We start from the raw sequence: 17,850 nt of genomic DNA, 5'->3' as shown, positions 1-17,850 counted from the left end.
AGCCGCCCAGTCCCGAGCCAGGGCTCCAGTCTACCGTGCACCAGGGCAACAGCAGCTGGCCTGGAGGAGAGCTAAGCCCTGCAGAGGGAACAGCATGTGTGAGGGTAGGGGCCTGAGCGCATCAGACCAAGCTGGAGAAGAGAGAAGTGAGACTGCCTGGCCGCTGCTCCTCAGAGGCAGCTGCTCCAGGATAAGGCCCGGGTCTCCCCAGCCACTCCTTGAAGGATGCAGCTTTGAGAAGCCTCTCTCCAGAGTGACATCAGCTAGGGCTGATTGCAAGCTCACTACACGGCAGGTGCTAAGACAGGTACTTCACAAGCTCTGTCTCCCGCATGCCTCCCAACTCCAGGCAGCGGGGCCTCCTGCCAGCCCCATTTTACAGGGAAGCACAGCAAGGCTCAGAGAATTCCCACTCAGGGCCTCACAGCCAGGACTCAAACCCAGGGCTGTCTGACCACAGGGACTGCACCTCCCACCACTCCCCAAGCTGAAAATGCAACGCAGAGCTGTCGGCAAGCCCTGGCACCCCGACAGGGCTTCTTCCTCTACACAGTTATTAAGTGAGCACTGACTGTGTGCTGAACACCATCCTTGGTTCTGGGGAGACCCTGGTGGACAGGATGGAAGAGGCCATGCCTGCCTGGGGCTCCCAGCCCTCCTGCCTCCTCAACCCCCTGCACCCCAGACCCCAACTCACTTCTTCTTCTCATCTTCACTGGGTCTCTGGAGGCCTCCGTACAACTCGTCAATGTAGATCTGGTACAGGCACTGCTCCTCTGAGACTGCAGCAAACAAGAGACCCCGGGTCAGAGTGGGTTGGGGACACTAGGAATTCAGTGGGGGAACATCAGAGTGCCATGAGGCAGAAAGACAGGTGCAACCCCAGTGCACCTTGGGGCAGTCACCACTTCCAGATAATCAAACTGTGTCTGGTGGGACACAAGCAACTGCAGCAGAGCCTTGGACACATCACTCACTGGACACACGACCTTGGTCAAGTGACTTAGCACATCTGTGCCTCGGTTTCCTTTTCCGTAAAATGGGACCACAGGCAAAGTGAGTGCCTGGCCTGGTACTTGGACACTCTACCACCATTCTAACTGTTCCTGGAGGCCTCTGGCTGGACCCTTCAGAACCAAAACCTGCTCCTGAGCGCCACACGCCACTCTGACTGCACAGGTCACTCCACTGCAAGCCTCTCCGTGACTTGTTTTAACACCCAGCTTAGGGGACTCAACAATGTACCAGAGCCTTCCTGATCTTCCCTGCAGAGAGACACGTGTCCCTGACTTGCTGTGGGACCGTGGGTGGTGAGTCCCCTTCCTTCCTTCCCTCCCTGGGCCTCAGTTTTTCTTTGTCCGTATTTTTTTTGAGATGGAGTTTCATTCTTGTTGCCCAGGCTGGAGTGCAATGGTGCGATCTTGGCTCACTGCAACCTCCGCCTTCTGGGTTCAAGAGATTCTCCTGCCTCAGCCTCCCAAGTAGCTGGGATTACAGGCATGTGCCACCACACCCAGCTAATTTTGTATTTTTAGTATAGACAGGGTTTCTCCATGTTGGTCAGGCTGATCTCCAACTCCCGACCTCAGGTGATCCACCACCTCGACCTCCCAAAGTGCTGGAATTAGAGGTATGAGTCACCGTGCCCGGCTGGCCTGAGTTTTTCTATCTGGAACAAGAGGTGGGTGGGCTGGCGGGCCAGAAGGGGACGTAGCACGGCCCTTCCTTGCTCCAGCAGATACCCCAATTTCTACTTGTTGTCTCCAAAGCCCAGGAGGGGCCCTGCTGACCCTGTCTTGCACAAGCTCCCTCGCTCTCCCTGCTCCAGTCACACGGGCCTTCTCTTTAACCCTCCAGTGTGCCCATAGTCCCGGCTGACACAGGGTTTTGCCCAGGCTGCTCTCGGCCTGGAATCCTGTGGCCTACCCGTGCCTCCCAGGGAGCTTCTATCCATACATCACCGACCCCAGCCTTGGTCCAGGACTTCTGTCCTATTTTTCTCAGAGAATGGTGCACTGTCTGTCACATCATCTTGGTTTGTAATTGGCGTCACTGACATTGAGTATGGAGCTGCTGCCCTCTCCCCTACCATGCCACTGATCCCAGAGCAGCACCTGCCACACCGCATGTGCTCAATGACTGTTTGTGGAAGTGAATGAATAAATGCAGAGTGAGGCAAAACTAAGGGAACCCTGGCTCTACCACCAGGAATCTATGTGGCCTGGAATGATGGCAAAAACAGTATCCATTATACCACATGTCCCTGATTCTAAGGCCTCGGTGATCACTAGAATTTTGGCAGCCTCTGATTTTAGAAAATCAAAAAAGCATCTATCTTAGAAATAAACAAATACTGGACTAGCAGACCCACATGGAGGGCTGACTGTGCCAGGTTCAGTGCTGGGGTTTTATACACATCACCTCACTCAACTCTCACAACCACCCCATGCGACAAAATCATCACCACCACGCTTCTCGAAGAGGAAACCGAGACCCACCAGGTAGTAAGGCACAAACCCAGCAGAGAACTCCATCCTTCCCTTAACTCCACAGAGAACCCCAAGAAAGGGAATCTCTAGTTCTTGGTAGGTGAGTTAGGAGCTTTCCATCAGCAGAGAGCAGCGGTTAAGGACACATGGAGAATCCCAGGTCCTTAGACAAGGTGTTCCCCCTCGACATCCTTGTCTGTAAAATAGGGTGACAGCCGGGTGCGGTGGCTCACGCCTGTAATCCCAGCACTTTGGGAGGCCGTGGTAGGTGGATCACAAGGTCAGGAGCTCAAGACCAGCCTGGCCAAGATGGTGAAACCCTGTCTCTACTAAAACTACAAAAAATTAGCTGGGGGTGGTGGCAGGCACTTGTGATCCCAGCTACTTAGGAGGCTGAGGCAGGAGAATCACTTGAACCCAGGAGGCAGAGGTTGCAGTGAGCCGAGATCATACCACTGCACTCTAGCCTGGGCAACAAGAACGAAACTCCGCCTCTAATAAATAAATAAATAAATATTTAAAAAATTTAAAAATAAAAATAAAAACATATTCTTGCTATTTTCTCTATTCTTTAAAGAAAAAAGGACCATGGAGTCCGAAGGCATGGTATATGGACGTGACCCTGCTGGGAACAACCAATTCGGCAGACATCCCCTATACCAAATCCAGAGACGGAGGCCCCGAAGGGGAAAGAGATGCAGGCAAAGTGAGTCTATCGTAGAGCTGGAGCCGGAACCCAAGATCCTTTAGTAGAAAGTATGTGGATAAAACTTTTCTTCCCAAACTTATTTATGTCTTCCAGGCTCCAGGGCCCCCAAACCCCACACCCCTCGTCCCCCTGCAGATCACTCACTGCCGGCAAAGTCGTTCTGCACCAGGCCTCGGTAGCGCTCGTAGTTACACTTTCGTTCATCCGACTCCTGCTCTGGGGAGCTTTAGAGGAGGGTGAGACCTTGAAATCAGAGGGAAGGGGTGGATCCCACCCCAAGCCAGCAGGAAGGGAAATGAGGCATCCCCCTCAGGCTCAGGGCGGTACCAAATAGGAGGGGCTCCTAGGAAGGTGACAGGCAAGCTGGGAAAAGAACAGGGGCTCCTGGGTATGACACCGTGCCTGGCAGCCCTCTGGGAGGCGGCTTACATGGTGGTGAGCAGTGGGGGGGTGTAGTCGGGGATGTGGTCCAGGTGGGCGCGGACATCGAATCGGTCGATCATGTTGTTGGTGTCCCCCTGCCAGGGCATCCTGAAGTGGGAGGGGAGCAGGAAAGCAAGAACTTCAGGGTCCACAGTGCCCAGGACACAAAGTGCCTGCCCCTCCCAGCTGAGGCTTGGAAGCCTGGCCCTCACCGCAGGCCCCAGCTCTCAGTCCCTCTGCTGCAAGCCTCCCTGAATCCACATGCAGGCTCCTGGGGCCTGAAACAGGCCAGTCATCTGACTGCCCCTGGGGACACCAGGACCCCATTTCTCAGAACCAAGCAATAGTGGGGAACTTGAACCAGGTCCTAGTGGGTATTTGAGGAGCGGGCCTCAGGCACCCTGAGACAGCCCTGGTCTGGCAACCTACTCTCTGCTTCCTCTGTGCCTCTGGCCCTGGCTCCACCCATTTCTAAGTCCTCCAACCAGGACTGCTACCCTAGGGCCTCCACCCCAACCCTTGCTCATTGTTCTTACACCCTGTGACTATCACCTTCACATGTGGGTCATGCCTTCCCTGCCTCTGAGTCCCCAAACATCTGTCCATACTCCAGTCTCCGCTCCAGACTCTACACCACCCCAGGTCGGTTCTGACTCCCAGTCTTCAGTCACAGACACTCTCCTGCCTCCCGTATGAGTCTTACATATTAACAGGGCTCTCAGCAGCCAGGGCGACTGCAGAATCCAGGTGCACCTTGCAAGCTCGGCCATGTACCTGCAGGAACTGGGCTGGGTCTTTCTTCTGCAGGGGTAAACAGGACTGAGGTCACCACCCAACAGAGCTCCAAACCCCACCCCCTCAAACACAACCCAGCTTAGCAGCAAGCTCACTTCTAAGGTCAAGTGGGCCATACCTCAGAGGTGAACCAAGCTGCTAACCTTTAGAAATAAGGGAATTGGCTAGGCACGGAGGCTCACGCCTGTAATCTCAACACTTTGGAAGGCCAAGGCAGGTGGGTCACCTAAAGTCAGGAGTTCCAGACCAACATGGCGAAACCCAGGCGCTACCAAAAATACAAAAAATTAGCTGGGCCTGGTGACACATGCCTGTAATCCTAGCTACTTGAGAGCCTGAGGCAGAAGAATCGCTTGAACCTGGGAGGCGGAAGTTACAGTGAGCTGAAATTGTGTCACCGCACTCTAGCCTGGGTGACAGAGCAAGACTCCATCTCAGAAAAGAAAAAAAAAAAAAGAAAGAAATTAAATAAGGAATTTGTTCCTCTCGAGGTGGTGGCCAGTACGAAGACCTCGCTCTCTAAAATATCAGTGCCCACAGCTCTTCACCTCCCATCCTCAGGGCCATTCATTTAGAGACGGGTGTGGGCACTCCAGCCTGGACCACACTGCATCCGCATGTGGAAAGATGACCAACATCATTAGCCATCAGGGAAATGCCAATCAGAACCACAAGAAACCACTTCACCCACACTAGGCTGGCTGACATGGAAAGGACAGACTATAACAAGTAGTAGGCCAGGCGTAGTGGCTCACCCCTGTAATCCCAGCCCTTTGGGAGGCGTAGGCAGACTGGCCAACATGGTAAAACCCTCCCTGTCTCTACTAAAAATACAAAAAAATTAGCCAGCCATGGTGGCAGGTGCCTGTAATCCCAGCTACTTGGGAGGCCGAGGCAAGAGAATCGCTTGAACCTGGGAGGCAGAGGTAGGTTGCAGTAAACCGAGATCATGCCATTGCACTCCAGCCCGGGGGACAAGAGCAAGACTCCATCTCAAAAAAAAAAAACAACACAAAAAAACAAGTAATGACAAGAAAGTAAGAGAAATCAGGTTCTTCAACTGCAGTGCAATGGCATGATCTCAGCTCACTACAACCTCCACCTCCCAGGTTCAAGCGATTCTCCTGCCTCAGCCTCCCGAGTAGCTGGGATTAACAAGCATGCGCCACCACATCCGGCTAAGTTTGTTTGTTTTTTTTTTTTTCTGAGACGGAGTCTCGCTCTGTTGCCCAGGCTGGAGTGCAGTAGCCGGATCTCAGCTCACTACAAGCTCTGCCTCCCAGGTTTATGCCATTCTCCTGCCTCAGTCTCCCGAGTAGCTGGGACTACAGGCGCCCACCACCTCGCCCGGCTAGTTTTTTGTATTTTTTAGTAGAGACGGGGTTTCACCGTGTTAGCCAGGATGGTGTCGATCTCCTGACCTCGTGATCCGCCCATCTCGGCCTCCCAAAGTGCTGGGATTACAGGCTCGAGCCACCGTGCCCAGCCAATTTTGTATTTTTAATAGAGATGGGGTTCTCCATGTTGGTCAGGCTGGTCTCAAACTCTCAACCTCAGGTGATCCACCCGCCTCAGTCTCCCAAAGTGCTGGGATTACAGGCGTGAGCCACTGTGCCCGGCCTCAAGTTTTAAATAATTACTACATGGCCAATGAATTACCAATTCCACTCCTAGGTATATACCCAAAAGAACTGGAAACAGGTACTCAAATACTTGTACACAAACACTCCTAGCAGCATTATTCACAATAGCCAGAAGGTGGGAACAACCCAAAGTTCCTTAATGGATGAACAGATCAACAAAATGTGGACCATTCACACAGTGGAATATTATTCAGCAATGAAAAGGAATAAAGTTCTGCTATCTGCTACAACATGGACGAGCCTCAAACACATTCTGCTAAGCGACCGAAGCCAGTCACAAAAGGCCACCCATTGTGCAATCCCATTTCTATGCAATGTCCAGAATAGGCAAATCCACAGAGGCCGAGAGGAGATCAGCGCTGAGGAGTTGGGGGAATGGGACTCACTGCAAATGGGTACAGGGTTTCCTTTTTTTTTTTTTTTTTTTTTGAGACAGAGTCTTGCTCTCTGCTCTGTCACCTAGGCTGGCATGCAGTGGCACTATCTCAGATCATTGTAACCTCTGCGTCCCAAGTTCAGGCGATTCTCCTGCCTCCACCTCCCGAGCAGCTAGAACTGCAGGTGCCCGCCACCACGCCCAGCTCATTTTTTCTAATTTTAGGAGAGCCTCGGTTTCACCATGTTGGCCAGGCTGGTCTCGAACTCCTGACCTCAAGAGATCCATTTGCCTTGGCCTCCCAAAGGGCTGGGATTACAGGCGTGAGCCACCGTGCCAGTCGGGGCTTCTTTTTGGGGTAATGAAAATGTTGTAACATTTGATTGTGGTGATAGCTGCACAATCCATCCTGAAAAGCACTGAATTACATCCTTCAATGAGCGAACTGTGAACTGTATCTCAATGAGCTCTTTGTAAAAACAACCAAAAAGAAAAGAAAAAAAAAGGCCGGGCGCGGTGGCTCAAGCCTGTAATCCCAGCACTTTGGGAGGCTAAGACGGGCGGATCACGAGGTCAGGAGATCGAGACCATCCTGGCTAACACGGTGAAACCCCGTCTCTACTAAAAAATACAAAAAAACTAGCCGGGCGAGGTGGCGGGCGCCTGTAGTCCCAGCTACTCGGGAGGCTGAGGCAGGAGAATAGCGTGAACCCAGGAGGCGGAGCTTGCAGTGAGCTGAGATCCGGCCACTGCACTCCAGCCTGGGCAACAGAGCAAGACTCCGTCTCAAAAAAAAAAAAAAAAAAAAAAAGAAAAGAAAAAAAAAAGCCCAAAAAAGGGCACTAATTCCCTACCACTGTTATGCATGAGCCAAAAAACAAAAAAACAAAAAAAAACAACTACTAAGACAGGGAAGACTCTCCCGAGTCGATGGCCCTCAGGTCTTTGCCTTCGTGCAGGGGTCACAAGTCCAAGTCATCGTAAGAGCATCATGATCAGAAGAAAATCTGGCAACTCCCACCACTGAGCTTCCAGAGAGCTGGGCCCTGGATGACCTCTCACTGGGTGCTCCCAGAGGAGCCTACCAGAGCCGTAGGAGCGGCTGCTGTGCTGTCCATGAAATCCTGATCCAGCTCCCAGTGACATACACCCAGAGTCCAGTCACTTCTCACCCCCCCAACCCCAGCCCCATCCAAAATCCCCTCTCACCTGGACCACCTTGTCCCTGGGTTCTACCTCCAGAGGATTCGCTGACACTTGTTGGGCCGCACTCTACCCCTCACCCCGCCCAGCCCCTGACCACTCAGCCCTCACAGGCGCTGGCCTGTCCGTCTCTGATTTCTCTCCTCCCCTACTCTGCTCCAGGCACACTGGCCCTCATGCCATTCTTTGGGCATTCCAGACATGCCCCGCACTTCTGCTCAGGACCTCTGCGCTTGCTGCTCCCCCGTTTATTTCAGATCTCCTCCTAAAAGCCGTCCTCAGTGACCCTATCTAAATAGCTCCCCACTTATCTATGCAAGCTCCTTCACTCTGTGGCTTTATTGAGATGTAATTCACATACCACACAATTCACTCACTGAACTCCACTTGTGTTCTTTTGAACACCTGCTACCACCTGCCTCTAGGACTAATATTCATTCATCACCTTTCTCCCATGCTAGAATGCAACTCGCAGGAGGCAGGGCTCTGTTTTGGCTGCTATAACCCTAGAGCCTACAACAGAGCCTGGCCCACAGCAGGCGCTCGAGAACACCCAATGAAGGAAAGAGAGGAATAATCCTTACTAACAGATGAGGACTCTGAGCCCCTTCAGGAAAAAAACGCCAGCTCCAAGTTTCCAAGCTCCTGCACCTCCTCACTCTGTCTCCATCTCCTACCCCAACCCTCAGCTGGCAGATGAGCAGGTGCAGTCTGGGCTGGAAGGAGCTGAGTCACTCACCAGGGACCACAGCTAATACCCGGCTAGTTTCAACCCCGCACTCGCTACGTGCCAGGTGCTGGGCTGCTGTAACTCTCATTTCACATCTAAAGAAAATTGACTTTAAGGAACGCTCAAAACCACAGGCCCAGCGAGGTGGCGCTGCTGGAGTCCACCTTCTCACGCCGCTGCACCTCGCCTGCCTCCCTTGATCCCTTAGCTGATTCCTCAGCTGGGGCAACACAGCGCATCCCGCTCCCTCTGCCCTGGGACAGGCCAGCCAAGTCCAAGGTCAAGATCCCATCATACTCCTGAGGCTGTTCCAGGCCAAATACTCTGTTCCCACAGCCAGGACTCATGGGACACTGTTTGCAGGACAGAATTTGGCAGGTACAAGGAAGCTACTGGCAGTGTCAGCTTCACAGAAAGGAAAAAGCACTGAGCTGGGAGTAAACACCCGGAGTCCAGGGCCTGGTTCTGTTGGGAGATTCTGGAAAAGTCAATGAACCCTACAAAAAACCAGGCACTGTTTTATGTGTACTGGCTCACTCGAATGTCACAACCATGGGAGAAACATACTATTCTTTTTCTTTTTTTTTGAGACCGAGTCTTGCTCTGTCGCCCAGGCTGGAGTACAGTGGTGCAATCTTGGCTCACTGCAAGCTCCGCCTCCCGGGTTCACGCCATCCTCCTGCCTCAGCCTCCCAAGTAGCTGGGACTACAGGTGCCCACCACCACGCCCAGCTAATTTTCTTTTTTTTTTCTTTTTTGTATTTTTAGTAGAGACAGGGTTTCACTGTGTTAGCCAGGATGGTCTCGATCTCCTGACGTTGAGATCCACCCGCCTCGGCCTCCCAATGTGCTGGGATTATAGGCATGAGCCACCACGCCCAGCCCCTCCTTTCTTTTTTTTTTTTTTTTTGAGACGGAGTCTCGCTCTGTAGCCGGGCTGGAGTGCAGTGGCGCGATCTTGGCTCACTGCAAGCTCCGCCTCCCGGGTTCCCGCCATTCTCCTGCCTCAGCCTCCCGAGTAGCTGGGACTACAGGCGCCCGCCATCTCGCCCGGCTAGTTTTTTGTATTTTTTAGTAGAGACGGGGTTTCACCGTGTAGACCAGGATGGTCTCGATCTCCTGACCTCGTGATCCACCCGTCTCGGCCTCCCGAAGTGCTGGGATTACAGGCTTGAGCCACCGCGCCCGGCCTCTTTTTTTTTTTTTGAGACAGAGTCTTTCTATGTCACCCAGGCTGGAGTGCAATGGTGCAATCTCGGCTCACTGGAACCTCCACCTCCCAAGTTCAAGCGATTCTCCTGCCTCTGCCTCCTGAGTAGCTGGGATTACAGGTGCCCACCACCACACTTCGTTAATTTTGGTATCTTTAGTAGAGATGGGGCTTCACCATGTTGGCTAGGCTGGTCTCGAACTACTGACCTCGTGATCTGCCCACCTCGGCCTCCCAAAGTGCTGACACTACAGGTGTGAGCCACCACACCTGGCCAGAAGGTACTATTCTTTTTTTTTTTTTTGAGACAGAGTCTCGCTCTGTTACCCAGACTGAAGTACAAGTAGTATGATCTCAGCTCACTTCCACCTCCACCTCCCAAGTTCAACCGATTCTCCTGCCTCAGCCTCCTGAGTAGCTGGGACTACAGGTGCCCACCACCACACTTGGCTAATTTTAGTATTTTTAGTACAGATGGGGTTTCACCATATTGGCCAGGCTGGTCTCGAACTCCTGACCTCATGATCTGCCTGTCTCGGCCTCCCAAAGGGCTGGGATTACAGGCATAAGCCACCACATCCAGCTGATACTATTCTTATGCCCATGTTACAGATGAGCAAACTGAGGCTCAGAGCCATGGGGCTCTGAATAATATTGCATTATGTGTAAAGACCACATTTTCTTTCTCGATGTATCCCTCAATGGACATTTAGCTTGCATCCACCTCTTGGCTATTGCGAATAATGCTATAATGAATGTAAGTGCATAAGTGACTTCAAGATCCAAAATCCACTTTTTTTTTGTAGCAGAGTTTCGCTCTTGCTGCCCAGGCTGAGCTGCAATGGCACGATCTCGGCTCACCGCAATCTCTGCCTCCCAGGTTCTCCTGGCCCAACCTCCCGAGTAGCTGGGATTACAGGCATGCACCACAATGCCCGGCTAATTCTATATTTTTAGTAGAGATGAGGTTTCTCCATGTTGGTGAGGCTGGTCTTGAACTCCTGACCTCAGGTGATCTGCCCGCCTCAGCCTCCCAAAGTGTTGGTATTACAGGCGTGAGTCACCGCGCCCTGCCTAAAACCAACTCTTAACTATTGGATTATCCTGTCTCTAGGATCAGATTGGGTCAGAGGAGTTTATGAAGTTGCTCATTCATTCATTCAACTGTTAAGCAGGCCTTGTGCTAGGGTATGGCAGTAACTGAGATAGCCCTGCCCCTGCCCTCATGGGCTCACAGTCCAGTATGGGAGACAGACTTGTCCCTACACCAGGATGACCTAGAGTGGACAGCGCTGAGATGGGGGCCCACAGTGGGAACACCTGACCCAGACTTTGGGGGTCAGTCTGGGACTTCCTGGAGGAGACCACACCTGAGCTGCGACCCATTTACTTCTCATTTCCATATCAACAAAGGATTCTGTTTCTTTATCCAAACCACTGATTAACAAGGAAAGTAGACAAGGACAGAAGCAATGACAGAACCGGAGTCTGCTTGGGACTGAAGACAGGGAGAGAAAGCAGGCACCAAGGACAAATCAGGAAGAGAAACCAACTGCATCTGGACACGCTCATTCAGCCTGCCACCATCTACCGCAGCTTCACTGACACTCGCTCCACAGCCTCTGCTCTCGGCCCAAGACTGAGTATGAGAGCCTCCTCCTCAAAGCAGCCATCAGCCATGGCCCAGCCATACTCCACAGCTTGGCAGCCCAGATCAGAATGCAGGTCACGTTCACATACAGGGACAATGGCTGCTTGTACAGGCCTGCACCACAAAGCACCCACAGACATTAGTTCTTTGAGCTCTTTCCCGTTATCCAGTGAGAGGGGCTGGTTGTCACCACTGTCCTGAAAAGGAATACAATGCAGCAAGCTCCCTTGCTAACAGGGAGGGGGCCTGGAGTCCCAGCTCCACCCTTCCTTCCTCTGCACCATCCCTCCACCTGGATCCAAACTCCAGCTCTATCAGGAACAGTAACGTCAATAACAAGAACTAATATTTACTGAGCAATAGCGACGCTGGCCAGGCCTCTCTCAGCGGTCTGTACGTCCAACACTCCAGCAACATCGAGGGACACGCTCTTGCCTCCGCTGTTTGTGACAAACCATTAATTGGCAACCAACATCTATTCCCTTTCCTACAACAGTAATAGAACTCCAAATATATCTGGTCAGGGTGACCCAAAATAAAGTCTATACCTCTTGGCCTTCCTTACAGCTTTTCATGAGACTACTTCCTGGTCAGCAGGGGAGGAGTGGAAATGTTACAGGAAAACATCCAGAAACTTTTTTTTTTTTTTAAGACAGGGTCTTACTCTCCCACTCAGGCTGGAGTGCAGCGGTACAGTCACACCTCGCTGCAGCCTCCACCTCCTGGGCTCAAGAGATCCTCTCACCTCAGCCTCTTGAGGAGCTGGGACCGCAGATGCACGCCACCATGCCTGGTTAATTTCTGTATATTTTGGTATTTACGGGGTTTTACCATGTTGTCCAGGCTGGTTTCGAACTCCTGGGCTCAAGCAATCCTCCTGCCTCGGCCTCCCAAAGTGCTGGGATTACAGGCATGAGCCACCGCACCTGGCTTAGAAACTTTCTCAACGAATGGCATGAGCGCTTTGCCCCTTTTCCTCCCTTCTCCCTCACTGCTGGAGAGAATGAAGACATGATGGCCACAGCCTCTTAGACCTTGATGCAACAATGGGAAGGGAAGTTGTGCCCAGGAGAACAAAACAGAAGCAGCTTAGGTCCCTCAGCTAACTGGCTACCTTTTGGCTTTTCTGTGACTAAGAAATAAACGCAGGCCGGGCGCAGTGGCTCACGCCTGTAATCCCAGCACTTTGGGAGGCCGAGATGGGCGGATCACGAGGTCAGGAGATCGAGACCATCCTGGCTAACACAGTGAAACCCCGTCTCTACTAAAAATACATTTTTAAAAAAAATGGCTGGGCGCGGTGGCTCAAGCCTGTAATCCCAGCACTTTGGGAGGCCGAGACGGGCGGATCACAAGGTCAGGAGATCGAGACCATCCTGGCTAACACGGTGAAACCCCGTCTCTACTAAAAAAATACAAAAAACTAGCCGGGCGAGGTGGCGAGCGCCTATAGTCCCAGCTACTCGGGAGGCTGAGGCGGAGAATGGCGTGAACCCGAAAGGCGGAGCTCACAGTGAGCTGAGCTCCGGCCACTGCACTCCAGCCCGGGCGACAGAGCGAGACTCCGTCTCAAAAAAAAAAAAAAAAAAAAAATGAGCCGGGCACAGTGGCAGGCGCCTGTAGTCCCAGCTACACAGGAGGCTGAGGCAGGAGAATGGTGTGAACCCAGGAAGCGGAGTTTGCAGTGAGCTGAGATTGCACCACTGCACTCCAGCCTGGGCGACAGAGCAAGACTCTGTCTCAAAGAAAAAAAAAAGAAAGAAACGTCTCTCTTGTTTAAGCCACTGATGGATGTTCTAGGTTTGTTAGAGCCAAAGCTGATTGTCCATTTGACATCATTTCACATGTGGAAGAGGAAATGGGCTCAGGGAGACAGTCACTTGCCCACGTCACACTGTCGGTAAGTGGGATCGCTAGAATTTGAACCCAGAGCCCCATGACTCCCAAATTCTAAGGACTAACCATGATGGTATCTCGCCTCCTGGCTGTGTCGCCTTAGGCAAGTCGCCTCACCTTTCCTTTTTGAGACACGGTCTCACTCTGTCACCCAGGTTCCAGTGCACTGGTGCAATCACAGCTCACTGTAGTCCCACCCTCCCAGGTCTCATCTTGCCTCTGCCTCCCGAGTAGCTGGGACCACAGGCATACGCCACCAAACCTGGCTAATTTTTTTAAATTATTTTTTGCAGAGATGGGGTCTTGCTATGCCTCACCTTTTTGAACCTCTATTTCTGCATGATAAGGCACAGGTGAAAAGCTTAGAGAGGTTAAGTGTCAGAGACTGGGTTACAGTGCCAGCTCTGCCCTCGTGCTGTGTGACTGTAAGCCACGCATCTCTGTGCTCCAGTTTTGTCCTCTGTAAAATGGAAATAATAAGAACCACCTCCTAGTCTGGGGTGTGGCTTTGATGAAGCGTAGATACAAGCCAAGTAGTTAGCACAGTGGTTACCAAGAACTGCTCAACAGCATTAGCTGTTATCGTGGCATCACCTTTAATACAGGCATGATTAATACCCACCTCGCAGGCCTGTTAAAAGGACTACTATGCCAAGTTCGTGGGCACTGGGTCTGGCACACCATGGGCCCTTAAAAAACAGCAGCTAGGCCGGGTGTGGTGGCTCACGTCTGTAATCCCAGCACTTTGGGAGGCCGAGGTGGGCGGATCACTTGAGGTCAGGAGTTTGAGATCAGCCTGGCCAACATGGTGAAACCCCGTCTCTACTAAAAATACAAAAATTAGCCGGGCGTGGGGGTGGGAACCTGTAGTCCCAGATGCTTGGGAGGCTAAGGCAGGAGAATTGTTTGAACCTAGGATACGAAGGTTGCACTGAGCCGAGATCACGCCACTGCACTCCAGCCTGGGTGACAGAGCAAGACTCCGTCTCAAAAAAAAAAAAAAAAAAAAAAAGGTAGCTATTCATTCCTGAGTGCTGTGTTCCTAGGCCAGTGCTGGGGCCTCAGCTATGACCCACAGAGACCCAGGCCTTGCTCTCATGGCCACATCGTTCTGACGCTATCAAAGATGAGCTCTCCCTTTAGCCCTCTGGTTCCTTCCTGGGTGGTAGAGGCAAGCGAGGAGCTCTCAGAGCTTCCTCTTCTCTGCTGAGTGGAGGTAAGAGCGGTCTCTGTGTCACGGGTGACTACAGGGGATTCAAAAAAAATCCTGCATCTAAAGCCCTCTCACATGGCTTGGGGGTGCCTGTGAAGGATCAGTTAAATGGTTAATTACTATTGTTAATATTGTGGTTTTTTTTTTTTTTGAGACAGAGTCTCACGCTGTCACCCAGGCTGGAGTGCAGTGGCGCGATATCCACTCACTGCAAGCTCCGCCTCCCGGGTTCACACCATTCTCCTCCTGCCTCAGCCTCCTGAGTAGCTGGGACTACAGGCGCCCGCCACCTCGCCCGGCTAGTTTTTTGTATCTTTTTAGTAGAGACGGGGTTTCACCGTGTTAGGCAGGATGGTCTCGATCTCCTGACCTCGTGATCCGCCTGTCTCGGCCTCCCAAAGTGCTGGGATTACAGGCTTGAGCCACCGCGCCCGGCCTGTTAATATTGTTTTATTCATCTATTCTTTCAAACCATATTTGATGGACCCAACCTTAGGGTACAAATGTGACCCAAGTACACTTAGCCCTAGGCTCACAGAGCTGGGTATGTGCATATACGTATGAATGGATAAACATATTTTATAAACACACACACACACACACACACACACACACACAGGTTAAGTATTCCTTATCTGAATACTTACAGAAATGTTTTGGATTTTTTCGGATTTTGAAATATTTGCCTATTCATAATGAGGTATCTTAGGGATGGCACCCAAGTCCAAAGACCGAATTCATTTATACTTTATAAGCACAGCCTGAAGGTAACTGTATACAATATTTTAAACAATTTTGTGCATGAAACGAAGTTTGTGTTAAGTACTTACATATGAAACTTTCCACTTGTGGTGCAGCATCATGTCAGTATGCAGAAAGTTTCAGATTTTGGAGGTAGCCGGGCGCAGTGGCTCATGCCTATAATCCCAGCACTTTGGGAGGCCAAGGCAAGCAAATCACCTGCGGTCGGGAGTTCAAGACTAGCCTGACCAACATGGTGAAACCCTGTCTCTACCAAAAGTACAAAAATTAGCCGGGCATAGTGGCAGGCGCCTGTAATTCCAGCTACTCAGGAGGTTGACTGAGGCAGGAGAATAGCTTGAACTTGGGGGGTGGAGGTTGCAGTGAGTTGAGATCACACCACTGCACTCCAGCCTGGGCAACTGAGCAAGATTCTGTCTCAAAAAAAAAAAAGAAGAAGAAGAAGAAAAGAAAACTTGGAGCATTTCGGATTTTGAATTAGGGATGTTCAACCTGTGTATGCGTGTGTGTGAGTGTGCGAGTGTGTGTGTGTGTGTATTTTTTTTGAGATGGAGTCTCACTGTTGCCCAGGCTGGAGAGCAATGCAACCTCTGCTTCCCAGGCTCAAGCAATTCTCCTGCCTCAGCCTCCCAAATAGCTGGGATTATAGGCACCCGCCACCACGTCCGGCTAATTTTTGTATTTTTAGTAGAGATGAGGTTTCACCATGTTAGCCAGGATGGTCTCAAACTCTTGACCTGAGGTGATCCACCCACCTCGGCCTTCCAAAATGCTGGGATTACAGGCATGAGCCTCCACACCAGGCCCATGTATGTGTATCTTAAGGGTGTTAAATTCCACAAAGGGGAAGGAAAGGGAGCTATGATTAAGGCATTTTTAGAGGACACCTGACTGAGCTTGGGAAACAAGACTGCTCTGAGGACTGAGATCTGACAGATGAGCAGTAGTTAACCAGGTATGGGAAGGTCCTGTGGCTGGGGAGCGCTTGAGTCAGTGGAGGAATAGCAAGGAGGCCAAAACGACTTGTGCAAAGGAACAAGGCAGAGTGTAGGGTGGTGTGAGTCTGGAGGAGGGGCAAAGGCGAGGCCATGCAGGACCCTAAAGGCCACAGTGAGGAGCCTAGGCTTTCTCTCAAGGGCACTTAGAAGCCATAGAGGTGCTCTGAGCAAGAAAGGGACAGGATCAGTTTTGTGCTTTAGACAGGCCTCTTGGACTCTTCTAGGGAGGACAGACTGGAGGAGCCAGGACTGGAGGCCAGCAGACCAGGGAGGAGGCTGGGGCAGTAATACAGAAGCAAATGGAAAATGTCTATATAAATGTCATCTGACAGGAAAACTGAATCTAGTCAACAGGTGCCATTTCAAGCTGGGATCCCAAGGAGACAGAGGAGTTAAACAGGTGAGGAGGGGGTAATACAGGCCAAAGCCCTGTGGCGGCAGAAATAGAAGGCCAGTGGAGCTGCCCAAGGACGAAGCTCAGTGGTCAGACCACAAGGGTCTTTTAGGCCAGGGACAGTTTGGTCTTCCCCCCAAAAAAACTGAAGCATCAAACAGGAGAGGGAAGTGGTCAGGTTTCACTTAATATTCACTCTTTTTTTTTTCCTTTTTTTGAGACAGAGTCTTGCTCTGTCACCCTGGCTAGAGTGTAGTGGCACCATCTCCGTGCACTGCAGCCTCCTCCTCCCAGGCTAAGCAATTCTCGTGCCTCAGCCTCCCGATTAGCTGGGACTACATGCACACACCACTAAGCCTGGCTAATTTTTGTATCTTTAGTAGAGACGGGATTTCACCATGTTGGCCAGGCTGGTCTCGAACTCGTGACCTCAGGTGATCCGCTCACCTCGGCCTCCCAAAGTGCTGGGATTATAGGTGTGAGCCACTGTGCCCGGCCAACTTAATACTCACTCCTATTGTGTGCCAAGCCAAACCTCAAGAGTGGCTGAGCTCTTCTGGGAATGGGGAACCCAGCAACAAGCAAAACAGACAACTTTCTGGAGGTGGCCAGTCTAACGTCAGGACTGCTCTGAGGGTTACAGAGACTTCCCTTTTTCTTTTTTTTTTTTTTTTGAGACGGAGTCTCGCTCTGTCGCCCGGGCTGGAGTGCAGTGGCCGGTTCTCAGCTCACTGCAAGCTCCGCCTCCCGGATTTATGCCATTCTCCTGCCTCAGCCTCCGAGTAGCTGGGACTACAGGCGCCCGCCACCTCGCCTGGCTAGTTTTTTGTACTTTTTAGTAGAGACAGGGTTTCACCGTGTTAGCCAGGATGGTCTCGATCTCCTGACCTCGTGATCCGCCCGTCTCGGCCTCCCAAAGTGCTGGGATTACAGGCTTGAGCCACCGCGCCCGGCCGACTTCCCTTTTTCTTGCTAACCCCAGATCGGCACTGGGAGGCCACACCAAACGACCCAGTATGTTACAACAAACAGAAGCTCTTGGGATCCTAACAATGATTATGCTCAAGAAAAGATGAATGAATATACTCCTGAGGAAACGAGCCTCTTGTCTTGACATACTTCCAAGCCCAGATTTTACCAGGATGACCTGTGCCCCCCAAACTAGGGTCCCCCACCCCAGATGAAAGGCCAGTTACTCACGATCTTTTCATAATACTCCCGTCTGCGCTCCGCCCTCTTCTTATAGTCGACCATCATGCCTCGAAGCTTCCGCTCATGCTTCCGAGCCTCGTGCCACATTGTGGTGAGGCCAAGCCTGGGGCCTCAACCTGAGGGATGAAGGGACCAGGAAAGTCAGA

The 17,850-nt window shown here is 51.7% G+C and overlaps 1 protein-coding gene across 5 annotated transcripts in view; it reads right to left on the bottom strand.

Moving 5' to 3' along the window:
* CLASRP (CLK4 associating serine/arginine rich protein) overlaps positions 1 to 17,850 on the bottom strand; it is a 32,762-nt gene that overhangs the window by 13,763 nt on the left and 1,149 nt on the right. For all 5 annotated transcript variants that reach the window (XR_004440408.1, XM_033223619.1, XM_033223620.1 and 2 more), the window contains 5 exons: positions 17,693 to 17,820; positions 4,325 to 4,422; positions 3,628 to 3,729; positions 3,343 to 3,422; positions 698 to 782 (listed from right to left, as the gene is read on the bottom strand). Coding sequence is in view for 3 of the 5 variants with exons in the window: in XM_033223619.1 (XP_033079510.1) it covers positions 698 to 782; positions 3,343 to 3,422; positions 3,628 to 3,729; positions 4,325 to 4,422; positions 17,693 to 17,791 (464 nt within the window). In the remaining 2 variants the exon portion in view is untranslated. Of the gene's footprint in view, positions 1 to 697; positions 783 to 3,342; positions 3,423 to 3,627; positions 3,730 to 4,324; positions 4,423 to 17,692; positions 17,821 to 17,850 lie in introns of those variants that run through there.

The sequence above is a fragment of the Trachypithecus francoisi genome, unplaced genomic scaffold (assembly GCF_009764315.1).
Source record: "Trachypithecus francoisi isolate TF-2019V2 unplaced genomic scaffold, Tfra_2.0 Lachesis_group12, whole genome shotgun sequence".
Taxonomy (NCBI): Eukaryota; Metazoa; Chordata; class Mammalia; order Primates; family Cercopithecidae; genus Trachypithecus; species Trachypithecus francoisi.
Note: the sequence above shows the minus strand (reverse complement) of the source record. Positions and strands in the feature narration are given on the sequence as shown.